At 37.4% G+C, this 15,306-nt stretch overlaps 1 protein-coding gene and 1 pseudogene across 1 annotated transcript; both read left to right on the top strand.

Annotated features, from left to right (window-relative positions):
- On the top strand, positions 3,034-3,993 carry LOC100516093 (olfactory receptor 52N4). Its single transcript, XM_003129444.1, has one exon. It carries the CDS (start codon positions 3,034-3,036, stop codon positions 3,991-3,993), a length of 960 nt encoding a protein of 319 aa, XP_003129492.1.
- LOC100523456 lies at positions 13,433-14,403 on the top strand (annotated as a pseudogene).

The following is a 15,306-nucleotide window of genomic DNA, read 5'->3' as shown; positions in this document are numbered from 1 at the left end:
TGACCCAGCAATATTTATGGAGAATACTGTGTTTCCTGCACAATTATAGTATTTCCTTTGTCATAACTTAGGTAGCTTAATGTATGCTTCAGAATTTGGTTTCTGGGCTCTGTACTTCCTACAACAGTATTTTTATCCATTTTTAAAAGGATGGATAATTTTCTTTTTAAAGTTACAACTTTGGCAACACGCCTGTCTTTAGAAATTGGAAAGACAGGGTTAGAGTCCACATTTATCACGAAGATTCTGCTCTTGTTTTCCTCACATGACCTTGGAGAAATTAAGAGGTCCAAAAACCTTGAAGAGATGAAGTGAATTACACAAATCAGTTCGAGATTCCAGGTTCTGTCTTACAAATTGGTGGGATTTCTACCATAGTAATTGACAATATGTCTATGAAAAATCCAATATACCATTGTGTATTCTTGGTAATTACAGGGTTAGTGGGAAGGTGTTTAATAGAAGCCAATTTTTTGGCTTAATCACAGAAGTATTTTCATTATACTACGTAATCGTGGGGGCTTTGGAGCCCACTGTCTAAATTACTGTCTGTGGTGCAATCAGCTTTAATATCCTATGATGCTTCTTTTACTCACCTGCTGAGCAGAGATTACAATAGCTCCATGATTTTTCCTTCCTCATCCTGACCTCACTCCTGGAGAATGCAGAAAATAGTTCTCAGAGTTCCCATCATGGCTCAATGGTTAATGAACCCAACTAGTATCCAAGGGGACATGGGTTCGATTCCCGGCCCCGCTCAGTGGGTTAAGCGTCCGGCATTGCCATGAGCTGTGGTGTAGGTCACAGACGTGGCTCAGATCCCACGTTGCTGTGGCTGTGGTGTAGGCTCTGATTCGACCCCTAGCCTGGGAACCTCCATATGCCGAGGGTGCAGCCCTAAAAGGACAAAAAGCCAAAAAAAAAAAAAAAAAAGAAGAAGAAGAAGAAGAAAGCAAATATTTCTTAAGGGAGGGATAGGAGAGATTCTGGCTTCTTCACTTCCCGAGGCAAGCACCATGGGGTTAATTCATGATCTCTGATTCTTGTGAATTACTATCACACATTCCTCAACACTGGTGAAAACCCTATTATCCAGTAGTCATAAGATTCTTTACGATCTAGCTCCTGGCCAAATGTCTAGCTTGTCCCTTTTCCCCTCCCCACCAGCAATGTCTCACAGCCTTGATGGCTTTGATTTCCATACTTTCACTCCTGGATTCTTCGCTCCGGAATTCCTTTTACAAACGTGCCTCCCTCACGAGGTGCCCTTCTTCAGACTATGCATCAGACAGCGTCTCTTCAACACAGGCTTTCTTTATCATCACCCCTTCCTACTCCCAACTCTCCACCGACAGCCGTGCACATGCCCTTCAACAGCCTAGTGCTCACTTAGGACAATGCCACATACGTCTATTTTAGTTCTTGTTACAATTTGCTGTGATTCTTTGTAGGCGTCTTGGTCTATACACTAACTCTGTGGTCTCTTAACAGGTGAAACTGTCTTGTTCTCCCTACTGTCACATTGCAGATGCTCAACACTTATATGTGAAAAGGTAGGAGATGAATTAAAGAATGAGGTAACCATGTATTCTTCCCAAATATTTAAATTGAAAATGAGGGCTAGGCCTGAGCACAGAACTTTGAATTAATTAATTTTTCCCTTGGAGGAGAAATACAATTGATGTGTGGTGAGAAATATCAAACATAAATGTGAGAGTTTCTGTTGTGGCTCAGTGGTAACGAATCTGACTCGTGTCCCCGAGGATGCAGGTTTGATCCCTGGCCTCACTCAGTGGGTTAAGTATCCAACATTGCGGTGAGCTGTGGTGTGGTTCACAGACAGGGCTTGGATGGTGCATTCCTGTGTCTGTGATGTAGGCCCGCAGCTGCAGCTCCAAGTTGACCCCTAGCCTGGGAACTTTCATCTGCTTCATGTGCAGCCCTAAAAAGCAAATAAATTTGTATATATATACAAAGTTGCATTTATATTGGCTCCCACTAGAACTCAACTAACACAGGTTCCATTGTGAAACATTTAAAAATGCAAACCTGAAAGGTCAAAGAAAACAGATGAGAAAACAATACAAACTGGAGATGTCTATATTACTAATGAAGAATATTACTGGAGAAACTAGCATAACTAAAGCAAAGTATAACAATGCCTGTAGTCAGATATAGGAGCGTGAAAGTAGTTTGTTTTCCTTTTGTATTTATTTTTTGCTGCGGACACCAGATCATCTCAGAAGGCAATGTTTAAAGGTAAAATGGAAAAATTGGTGGAAATACAGAAATAAAATACATGATTGATTATCATTGGTAAATGTATCATTCTAAGCAAAGTTAGCTGCTTCTTAGTTATTACTGGAAGTTTATTCTGAGTAGAAATTTAAAATCATTCTTATAAATGCATATAGACCATTATAAGAAATGATGAAATGAGGCAATTTTATAAGAAGACCAAATCAAAAATTTTACTGATTTGCGAGACTCTAATCTCCATTGAGAAATAAATGATTTAATATTTCCAAAAGGCTTAGAATGGTGCCTTAATAATTAAATTATAATGACTAGTTATTAACTAAGATTAAGAATCTTTAAAGTCCTCATACTTTTTGGGTCTTTGGTACATTGATCAAGGGACTCTACAATCATATCCATAGGGGGATGCGTATATTCATTAACAAATGAATTTAATGAAAATATCTTTTAGAAGGTAAAACAGAACTACATTTTATTATAAATCTATGAGGATAGGAAACATGTTTATTTAAAAAAAACTGAATCAGTGTCTGTGATGAGAACTCGAATTGCTTAATAAAAATTTATGAATGGAAAAGATGAATTAATCAATTAATAACAAATTAACAGAAGAACTACTCCACGTCACTCAGAAAATTTGGTTGTTTGATCATTAAAATGCACTACAGAATTTTAAAATACAGGGAGGAGAAAAAGTACCCATGAAGTATATATTCTCTCCTCTTTATCTTACTCTAGGAAAAAATCATACAAAGTTTAAGCCTGACTACTCTAATGCTGAATAAAACAGACCTGGTCCCATGCTCATTTGTTCTGGATGGAGTCCCAGGACTGGAGGACCTGCACCTCTGGATTTCCTTCCCTTTCTGCTCCATGTATGTCGTGGCTGTGGTGGGCAACTGCGGGCTCCTCTACCTCATCTGCTGTGAGGACTCCCTGCACAGGTCCATGTATTACTTCTTGGCCATGCTCTCCCTGACCGACCTTGTCATGTGCTCCAGTACAATCCCTAAAGCCCTCAGCATCTTCTGGTTCCATCTCAAGGAAATCAGCTTTGAAGAATGCCTGGTCCAAATGTTCTTCATTCACACCTTCACGGGGATGGAGTCCGGGGTGCTCATGCTCATGGCCCTGGACCGCTATGTGGCCATCTGCCACCCCCTGCACTATGCCACCATCCTCACCAATCCCGTCATCGCCAAGGCTGGGCTCTCCACCTTCCTCAGAGGGGTCTTCCTCATCATTCCCTTCACGCTCCTCGTCAAGCGCCTGCCCTTCTGCAGAGGCAATGTCATACCCCACACCTACTGTGACCACATGTCCGTGGCCAAGTTATCCTGTGGCAACATCAAAGTCAATGTTATCTATGGCCTGATGGTGGCCCTCCTGATCGGGGGCTTCGACATCCTGTGCATCACTGTCTCCTACACCATGATCCTCCGGGCGGTGGTCAGCCTCTCCTCGGCAGAAGCTCGGCAGAAGGCCTTCAGCACCTGCACTGCCCACATCTGTGCCATCGTCTTCTCCTACAGCCCAGCTTTCTTCTCCTTCTTTTCCCACCGCTTTGGGAGCCACACCATCCCTCCATCGTGTCACATCATTGTGGCCAATATCTACCTGCTCTTGCCTCCAACTATGAATCCTGTTGTCTATGGGGTGAAAACCAAGCAGATACGAGACTGTGTCATAAGGATCCTTTCAGGTTCTAAGAACATAAAATCCCATAGCGTATAAGTGGACATTCCCAGGAAAGAGAGGAGAAAGTTTTCTTCTAGTTGCCTGTTTAGGCGGGAGCTGATAAAATCTTCCTGCAAATGCGATTTTGGCCATGAAAATGGAGCTTATTGTCTAGTAGTGCATTGCCAAATATATGTCCTTGTGTGAGAATCTCAACGTTAACCACACACCCAACAATCTTGCTATGCATTTCTTTGCTTCTCGTTGCTGTGAAGGATTAGTCTAATAATTAACCCAATTTTCCTGAACAAAACCAAATTAGAAAATTTTTCATGAAAAAGTGAATAAAATGGAAGGAGATAATTCTCTTTCTAAATAGTGATTTTAATTTCTAGATAGAGAGACTTTCTCCTGGAAAATATGTGCTTTCTATTTTTAATCACTACAAAAATAACTTTTTCCCCACAATACAATATGGAGGGTGAGATAGGTAAATTTCTTAACTAAATGTGAAAAACAGCAAATTTTTTTTATAAGAACTGCATGACAGGGAATCAAAATTGACATGTTTCTTCTTATTTCCAATTTTAAATCTAATAAAATTAAACTTTCTGAACGTTAGGATTCTCCTTAATTAATAAACAAGAGAAAGACTGAAGGAAATGGTACTTTTTACCAGTGTTTCCTGAACTAAGCCAATTATATACAAGGAATTTAGAGAAAACTGAATTTTTATTCTCATCTCTCTATCCAACTGAAAAATAAATATGCGTTTTCTCTCCCCAGTTCAGTTAGTTATACCCAACAAATTGCATGCAATTATTTAATTGGTTCTTTTTTTTACCAGCTTGCAAAATCCTGCAAAACAATTTCACCCCCTAAACGGTAATTACCCTCCATGTATCACTCCCTTTCTTGGCTTACCTTAAGTTCAAAACTTCTAGAACAAGTTGTCAACATTCTCTCCCTATCCTTTTTCAGTGGGAGATCACTCTTTCCTAAGACTGTCCTTCCATCATGGCAGGCATTACCTGAAATTGCTTTTGTCTGTTTTGCTAGTGACTTCCCTGTTACCAAATTAAATAGGCTTCTTTTTGAGTTCATCCAATACTGTATCTCAGAAATACAGAATGCAGTTCTGCATTCCCAATATCTGAAACATTGCCTTTTTTTTTTTTTTACTTAAAACACATCATACATTTTCTTCATTCCTTTTTAACAGTAAGACATGCAAATGGCCAACAGATAAATAAGAAGACACTCGACAGCATTACTCATCAGAAAAATGCAACTAAAACTGCAGTGAGATGTTATCTCACACCCTGTTAGGATGGCAATAATAAAAACAAACAGATATCATTAGTGAGGATGTGGAGAAACTGGAACTCTGGAGCGCTGTCTGTGAGTATGTAAAATTATACAGCCACTATGGGAAGAGCATGGAGGCTCTTCAAACAATTGAAAATGAAATGACACTACAATCCCAGTTCTGGTTATTTACTCCCCAAAATTGAAAATAGGATCAGCGAGAGTCGCTCATGTTCACTGCAGCATTATTCACAATACCTAAGATACGGAAGCACCCTGTCTGTGCACGGATGGTTGGACCAGTAAAGAAGTGCGATGTGTACATATGAAGAAGTATTATTCAGGCATAAAAATAAGAAATCCTGTCATATATTACTTCATGGATAAAATCTGAAGACATTATGCTAAGTGAAATAAGCCAGTTACAGAAGGACAAAAACAATTCCACTTATATGAAGCATCTAATGTAGTCAAACTTACAGATGCTAAAAGCAGAATGGTTGCTATGCTTATATATTATTATAATATAATAATGTGTGTATTATATATTATTAAATGTAATAGAATTACATATGCCAGTGAAACAAATTATAAATATTCCAATTAAATGAGTACAGTGTTCACAGGAGGGGAGATGATCAATTCTCCTGAAACTGATATGCAAGTATGACGCAATTCCTATAAAAAAATCTCAGCAAGGTTTTTTTTGTTGATATAGACAAGATTACTTGAAAATTTGTTTGGAACATCAAAGGAATCATAATATCTGAAATAACTGAGAATGCATAAGAAGGTGAGAGAGACTCTTCAATTTCAAGATTTACTTGAACTGTAACCAAGACTGGTATTGCCACCAGAGAATAGCTCACCATTCAATGGAACCAAATAGAGAACCCGGAAACAGACTCACACAAATATGCCCAAATGCTATTTGATAAAAATGGGAGGCCAATTCAATTAAAGAAACACAGACTTTCCAAAAAAAAAAGCTGTTGGTATATTTTGGAATCTATAGGCAAACTCCTGACCTAAATCTCTAGGATCAAGGATGAGTAAGAGTTCTTAGACTTGACACCAAAACACAATTCATAAAAAAAAAAAGAAATGAAAAATTAGACTACATAAAAATATAAATAAAATATTTGCAAAAGACCCTACTAAGAAGGTGAAAACATAAGCAGTGGACTGGGAGAATAAATAAAAAGATGTAGCCAACATACATACAAAGACACATATTCACAAGGAACAGTAACAAAACAAAACAAAACACTGATTTGTACATTTTAAAATTGTTAAAATGATTAATGGTAATGTTATGACAGCTTCAAAAATAAAACTGAAAAGTTGAGCTAAAAGTTTTCTCTATACGTATATTTAATGTATCATTTCATGTACAGTAATAAAACAGCTGCCTAAGAAAACAGCATGTTTATGTTTTAATACCTTGTTGTCCAAGATTTTTGTCAAAAACTCATATGGCTAATGTATATTAAGAAATTTGATGAAGATTTATCAGAAAAGAAATATCTCAAGTTGCCTCTACATTATAGAATCTAATGGTGCTTTTAATCTCCTTCTAAAGTCATTTTTATTTTTAAAATTAATCAAAATACATGGTTATTCCTTTTGTTATATATTGAAGGAATTGTAAACTTAAAATTCGTTGTTGAATTCTGTTATTCCTACTATTATAATCACCCTCACTATTACATCAAGGTTGGGACATCCGGGCATCTGTCTAACTCAATATGCACGACAAGCCTGAACTTCCATAACATTCATTATCTACTTCAGTTGAAAGTAAACTGCTTGAAAACAAAGGGCCGTGGTATCTGATTTTGCATAGCTCCCGGCATGATTTGGGGTGTACTAAGGCTTCAGTGTAGTTATTTAGAGAAGTGGAAAAATAAACAAATGAAAGAAAAAATTGATGTGTCTAATCATTGAAACAGTCTGCATTTAAGTGCTTTCAAATTGTCTCCCAATGCCTTCCTTAGAAAAAAAATATTCTGCGATATATCCTAAAATCATTCACTTTTATTAAAATCATTTTAATTCCTGTTCACTGAACACATGCTCAAACATAAGCACATGCATAGATGCCAATATGTAGAATAAGTCACTTATTTATTTATTATTACTATTTTTAATCTTTTTTTTTTCTTTTCTAGGGCAGCTCCCGTAGCATATGGAGGTTCCCAGGCTAGGGGTCTAATTGGAGCTGTAGCCGCCGGTCTACACCACAGCCACAACAACGTGGGATCTGAGCTGCATCTGCAACCTACACCCCATCTCACGGCAACGCTGGATCCTTAACCCACTGAGCAAGGCCAGGGATCGAACGCACAACCTCATGGTTCCTAGGCAGGTTCGTTAACCACTGCGCCACGACGGGAACTCCAATAATTCACTTCTTTAAATATCATCATTAAGCAATAGGAATGGAAAGCTGCTACCCATTTTCTTCCAACCATAGTGGTAATCTTGACTGTTACCCAAGCCTCTGTTTCTCTAATGTTCTGAAATATCCCTCTGAGACCTATAGCACACGTTTTTCTTAAATAGTCAGCTCAGCAGTAGAGACATCAAGGGATTAGAAGTTGAAGGCTGTGCCTTGCGCATATTGTAGAGCCATGAGGTTTCCACCAAGATCCCGAGCACCTGGCAGACCACATTCCGCATGTGGCCCTCCCATCCAGAGCTAAGGTATTAACGGGAATAAACAGTGAGGGGAGGGACAGCATCTTTCAGGACAGTAAGATAAAGTGGAGGAAGATTTTGAACACAGAATTGTTTATAATATTTTCAGGAAAAGCAGCTTTGAGTCCATTCACTGTGTGTGAAAGCAGAAATATACAGGGAGGTCGGGAGTCTGGAAAATGTTTATTTCTCCAAGTCTCAGATTGCAATTCAGTGTAAACCTCCATCCTGATTACGAATAGCTATGTTGCTTCCCTAACCAAGAGGAATCTTTGGTTCAGCGGTGGTAGAAGCCAGGTATGGTTCACTCCCATGACAAGAAGAAAGAAGGACAGGCTGAGAACATTCCTCCATCACGGTCAGGACATTCTTGCTTTTTATCTGCCTTCCTACTGTTCTCAGAATCAGTCTAATTTTTCGTGGTTCCTTTCTAGAGAGACTTAGTTGCAAATATATGTCATTTATTTTAGGTAATAATGCTTGCCCTGGAGGAACCCATTGTCACTTGGAGAGAAAAACATGGGTCTTAAAGACCGAGGACCTCCTGGTGAGAAAACAAACTAATTGTCTCCAGGGTTTGGGGAGGGGAAGAGACAACAGATTATTCATGTGCAAATGTTACTATTCGAATAGATCTGTCCACATTCACAGCATAATATCAGTTGCCTTCCCCCGCAAGAAAAAATAACTTCTGATGTACTGAAGTCATTCTAAACTTGTTTTGGAAAATGTTTATTTATTTTGTGGTTCATACTATATTGCCTTGGTATAAGCATGGATCTCTGACAGTGCTGCAAATATACTGAAGATGGAAGTTTTGGTAATTAAAATATATATCTATGAAGCAAGCACAAGAGCTATAAACATGATATGTGTCTAATATTTAGGAAAGATATCCTTCACAATATAGCAACAGTAAATCAGTAATATGTGGTCTATTTTAAAATTATTGATACTTATACTTTTCCAGAATTCTCTACTGTTCAAATATATTAAGAAAGATAGATGAGTAATGATATTTTTAAACAATTTATGGCAGTTTGGCATACGCTAGTCAAATATTTATCAAAACAAATTTCAATGTCTATTTTATTTCAATGGAAATTTTACATATATCCTTAAAACGTATCCTTATATATGTACATATTTATGATTTTTTTATAGAATTACTATTTCTTTTAGTAACAGCTGTGAAAGTAATCTGAAAAAAATGTATTCAAACATAAATTGTACCTTTATAAGCCTGACAGGAAGAAAGTTTATGGAAATTTTGGTATTTGTGGGAACACAACTCTTTATTTTAAATCTATAGTATTCTTTATTTCTAAAGTTGTAATATTTTGTTAGCATTGCTATTAATAGTTTAAGGCAACACCAATGATGTTAAAATAGAAATTGAGGATCAACCAATAAGCCATGTTATGATTTAAGCAATTGCCCAGTTTTTTTAAATTTCAACTGAGGAGCAACAAAATGAGTAAGAGACCTTATTTCAGTACATTCTAATTTTTTGGTTATAGAGAATCCTTGCAAAACCTAAAAATGGAAACATTTGGCACTTTAACTTAAATTGCATTGCATCGTCTTCACTTATTTTCCTCAAAAGTGATATTTATCCAGAATTTTCTTGCTTTTATTTCTGTATTATCTGACATTAGTGTTTTCTCCCAAAATTTTTGGTGTGCTTCTGTTATTTTGGTGTTTTCTATCTACTATAAAAAGCTTTGTGCCTACTTTGAGTATGTTCTTTCTGATAGGCCTCCTTTTTTTAAATATATGCGTTTTTAAAAAATGGCTCTGAATTAAGATCAATTTGTTCTGTAATTTATTTTTATTTATTTATTTATTTGTTCTTTTCTTTTTCTGCCTTTTTGTCTTTTCTACGGTCGCACCTGCAACATATGGAGGTTCCCAGGCTAGGGGTCCAATCGGAGCCACAGCCAATGGCCTACACCAGAGCTCATGGCAACACTGGATCCTTAACCCACTGAGCAAGGCCAGGCATCAAACCCGCAACCTTGTGGTTCCTAGTCGGATCCGTTAACCCCTGAGCCATGACGGGAACGCCATGTTCTGTAATTTAAATGATCCTATTTCCAAACCAATATATTTATTTTGTCTACCTCATTATTTTTCTCGTTTCTTGGGATTTATTTTGTTTTCTCTTACTTTATTATGGGGTTTTTTGACATGTATAATTTCTGGTGATCTATGAGATGGACTTTATGATTTTTTTTCTTCTAGTGGTTCCTTTATATTTTCTTAGTAATAATGTTTATTTTTTATATTTTATTTATTTATTTATTTATTTATTTTTAGGGCTGCAGGTGTGGCATGTGGAAGTTCCCAGGCTAGGGGTCAAATCAGAGCTACTGCTGCTGGCCTATACCACAGCCACAGCAATGTGGGATCTGGGCTGCATCTGCAACCTACAAGACAACTCACCGCAACGCCAGATCCCCAACCTACTGAGTGAAGCCAGGGATCAAACTCACATCCTCATGGATACTAGCCAGGTTCATTTCTGCTGCTCCACAAAGGGAACTCCCTAAGTAAATATGTTTATATTACATCATTTAGTTTAATAATGCTTAAAGTCAAGTGTCAAAAGTATAAATCATTAATCTGTTCACTTGTTCAAAATATTTTATTGACACCTAATATGTACTAAGTGTCTTGCTATATATTGCAGGTATAAAGTGAAATCTATGCCAGTACTAAGGGTTTTATTAAATTGTGGATGATTCCAGAAGATAATAAGATTTTTGCAGTACCATGATGTTAAACTAGTGGAAAAAAATGATTTCATCAACAAATCTATTCCTTGACTATAAGCCTGGTATTTAGCTAATTATGTCATATCCAGAGGCTTTAGAGGTTGGCAGTCTCACCTCTCTGAGAGTTGAATCTTCCTGGAAATATCATTCTGGAGGCTATTTTGGTGGGGACAGGGAGAGTGCAAAAAGTGAGAGGATTGCCTATTCACAAAGCAAAAAATGTCAGTATGATTTGGGTGGGAAACAGAAACCAGCAACAAGAGAACATTACTCTGCCCATTTTGGTCTGTCAAAGATCTAAGCAAGTCTCAGGTCTAAGAAAATTGTCCGTTTTCTTAGAAAACGGTCATGATCTAACTCAAAATTTACTCAGTTGTCATTTCTATCTGCTCACATATGGCGCTAAGATTTTTGTAACGGCATGAAAAGAATACTTTAAAGGGTGCTTTTATGAACATGTTTATCTTTTGTTTTACTATTTCCAAAAATGTTTACTTTGCTTTATTATTTCCAAAAATGATTCCTTTTGCAGTCTTTACCCTGTCGTCCTAGGTGCAAACACATGAAGATAAAACCAAGATGTAGGTAGAAAAACTAAGGAACAATTTGGTATTTCTGATATATTCACCATTTTAAACAATATTACTTTCCTCTTGTAATGACTGGAAATTATTCCAGGAAGAAACTTTCTCAATACTATGAATGCATATATATCAGGTGTTGACAATGCCATCATTAAATATGATGGTTGAATCCAATATTCATAATTTAAGTGTGAGATTTTCTGTATCCTACTACTTAACTCCAAGATCATTGGCAGCCAATTATATAATCCTAGGACGTAGATTAATGGAATTTGTTCTTGAAAAATTGAAAGTCCCTGAGGGAAAAAAAGCTATGAACTTGATAACTAAGAATATCTCTAATGAAGCAGAGGTCCCTGCTTGAGCACACGAAGTAAATGCCAATTGATGGATTCATTCATCACTGGATTTTAGAATTAGAAATTTTATATAGCCTTTTTTTTAATTGTAAATTAGTAGTCAAGGGTTATCATATATTTAGGAACACCTCCAAATTAAAAGCCAAAATAAATCTATAAAAGAAACACATTGAGATTTAGACAATATGGAAATAATACATATGAAGCATATATATGTATAACATACACATTTATACATGAGTATACTATGCATTTATATAAATACTGTTGTCAGATTCACAAAATACAGAAAATGACTTGTTTATAATATTAGTCAAAAAGAACAAAAAAAATGCTGAGATATTCCGAAGATATAGTTGAGGAACTTTCTAGAAAATGGGTCCAAAAAATAAATTGGTGCAGTCTAAGAAAAATTTTCAAACAAAAAGAAGAGAAAAAGCCCAGAAGATCCAATATCTAGGAAAATAACAAGGTCCATGTTTGGGAAGAAATTATTCAAAGTTAATACGAGAACATTTCCTGGGAGTTCCCATCGTGGCTCAGCTGAAATGACTATGACTAGCATCCATGAGGACACAGGTTCAACCCTTGGCATCACTCAGTGGGTTAAGGATCTGGTGTTGCCGTGAGCTGTGGTGTAGGTTGCAGACATGGCTTGGACCTGGTTTTTCTGTGTCTGTGGTGTAAGCCAGCGGCTACAGCTCCAATTCAACCCCTAGCCTGGGAACCTCCACATGCCAGGAGTGCAGCCCTAAAAAGCAAAAAAAAAAAAAAAAGAAAAAAAGAAAGAAAATTTCCGAAAGCAAAGATCATAGATTTCCAGATTCAAAATGCCCAGTACGTGCCTTTACAATAAAAGATATAAATGCACGCACACACCTCTGTCGTCACCATTGTCAGCCTTAAACTTGAAAGCATGGACACCATAAAAATTTCCTAAATACTTCACAGCCAAAAAAATAAATAAATGAAAAAAGGCAGAAGAATAACGGTTAGTGTAAAAAGGATCAAAATCCTCTTAATGTTCATATCTGGATTTAGGAGACTGAGAAAAACTTTGAGATTTATATATGAAGAAGCCCCATCTACATAGAGTGCCTATTTATTCAATTATAAAGTACAGATTAATAAAAAATACTTCCCGAGCTTTAGTGAGGATTATATGAGGTAATAGCTATAAAATTCTAGAACTCTGCCTGGTGTATAGTAAGCATGAATATATGGAACCTTAATTAAGAATAAGTGCAATATTGAACACATCCTAACCACATCTGCTGTGTTACTGGTATCAATGAGATTTCCCTTAAGAAAACCCAAGGGGAGATATTCAAATAAGATATTACAGCAAAAGTCAATCAGAGAGATCGGAACCAATTACATAATTAAAATTGATAAGGATTTATTTATTTTGAGATTTTTATCTATTCATATATTATAAGCATTTTTCCCTTAAAATAATGTAGACCGTATTTGGGATAGGGTTTTGCATGTAGTAGGTGATAAATACATATTTGTTGAAAGAATTGATAAAGTAATGAGTTAAAGACTATATACTTAGTTTAAATTATGTATAAATAAAATTTCCTGGCATTAAAATTTTTGGTTCTTCGATTTAAACTGCAATATTTAACAGAGAGAAGAGACAGAGGGAAAGAAGAACCACGACTGAGACTTCTTTTTCTGTTTTTCCAAGTCTAGGAGGGTCACAAAACAAAGCAAAACAAAAATAAAACTAAAATGCTGCAAGCTTCTTAATGATTATACCAGAATGATCATGAAAATGCTGAACAAAACAGACCTGACACCAGCTTCCTTCCTTCTCACTGGGATCCCAGGACTGGAGGACCTGCACCTCTGGATTTCCTTCCCTTTCTGCTCCATGTATGTCGTGGCTGTGGTGGGCAACTGCGGGCTCCTCTACCTCATCTGCTGTGAGGACTCCCTGCACAGGCCATGTATTACTTCTTGGCCATGCTCTCCCTGACCGACCTTGTCATGTGCTCCAGTACAATCCCTAAAGCCCTCAGCATCTTCTGGTTCCATCTCAAGGAAATCAGCTTTGAAGAATGCCTGGTCCAGATGTTCTTCATCTATACCTTCACGGGGATGGAGTCCGGGGTGCTCATGCTCATGGCCCTGGACCGCTATGTGGCCATCTGCCACCCCCTGCGCTACGCCACCATCCTCACCAATCCCGTCATCGCCAAGGCTGGGCTTGCCACTTTCTTGAGAGGTGTGTTGCTTGTCATTCCCTTGATTTTCTTCACCAAGAGACTACCCTACTGCAGAGGCAATATCATACATCATACCTATTGCGATCAGCTATCTGTGGCCAAGCTCTCCTGTGGCAACATCAAGGCCAATGTTGTCTATGGCCTGATGGTGGCCCTCCTGATCGGGGGCTTCGACATCCTGTGCATCACCGTCTCCTACACCATGATCCTCCGGGCGGTGGTCAGCCTCTCCTCGGCAGAAGCTCGGCAGAAGGCCTTCAGCACCTGCACTGCCCACATCTGTGCCATCGTCTTCTCCTACAGCCCAGCTTTCTTCTGCTTCTTTTTTAATCGCTTTGGGAGCCACACCATCCCTCCATCGTGTCACATCATCGTGGCCAATATCTACCTGCTCTTGCCTCCAACTATGAACCCTATCGTCTATGGGGTGAAAACCAAGCAGATACGAGACTGTGTCATAAGGATCCTTTCAGGTTCTAAGGATACAAAATCCTATAGCACATGAAAGGTATGTTTTCAGAGAAGAGATGAACGGGAAAGGGAAAAAAAAGAAAGTGGTACATCTGATGGCTATGTGGTCATGATCTAAAAATGTCTTTCTAAAGGTACCATTTTGGCCACAAAAATGAAGGTGATGAGAGGGGCATTAAATGCCTTCAGAGTCCCCAAATCATTGACATGCGCCCACCCTACACACACTTTGTCAATGAAATTTTCACCTTCTCATCTCTGCAGAGGACTAGTATCATCATGAAGCCGAGTTCCTAGAAACAAAAGCACGGTGGGAAACTTAGCAATTCTCAAAAGAAATTAATAATTAAGAAAGTGCTATCTGCGGCCAGACACTAGCTTGTCTTGTTTTCAAAGAGTTATTGAAAATTTCAGGTGAAATAACTTAAAAATAATAATAATAAATTTGGCTACATGTATGAGCATAAAAAAAAAAAAGAAAATTTCAAGTGGAAACCTGAATGTTATCTCTCAACAACTGACGGAACAGTGATACAGAAAACCAGCAGTTACGTAGAACTCAACAAAACTTTAATCAACAGTATCTAATTGACCTTTATAAAACAATTTCCCTGACAGTACCAGAATATACATTCTTTTTCATGGGTACATGGAACATGTACCTATAATAAGACCTACCCTGTGGCGTAAAATAAACCTAAAATTTTCAAAAGAATCAAAAGCATGTGCTGTGTGTTTTCCAACTGCAAGAGAATCAGACAATAAATCAATAACAAAACAAGCTACAGGAAAATATACAAACACTTGGAAACTACGCAAGACACTTCTAGATAACACATGGTCAAAGAGAAAGTCTCAAGGGAAATTTAAAATATACGTTGACTAAATAAAATTACGATTCAATGTAGCAAAATTTCTGGAACACACTAAAATATTG

Source organism: Sus scrofa, chromosome 9 (assembly GCF_000003025.6).
Source record: "Sus scrofa isolate TJ Tabasco breed Duroc chromosome 9, Sscrofa11.1, whole genome shotgun sequence".
NCBI lineage: Eukaryota > Metazoa > Chordata > Mammalia > Artiodactyla > Suidae > Sus > Sus scrofa.
This window is presented reverse-complemented; position numbering and strand designations above follow the sequence as displayed.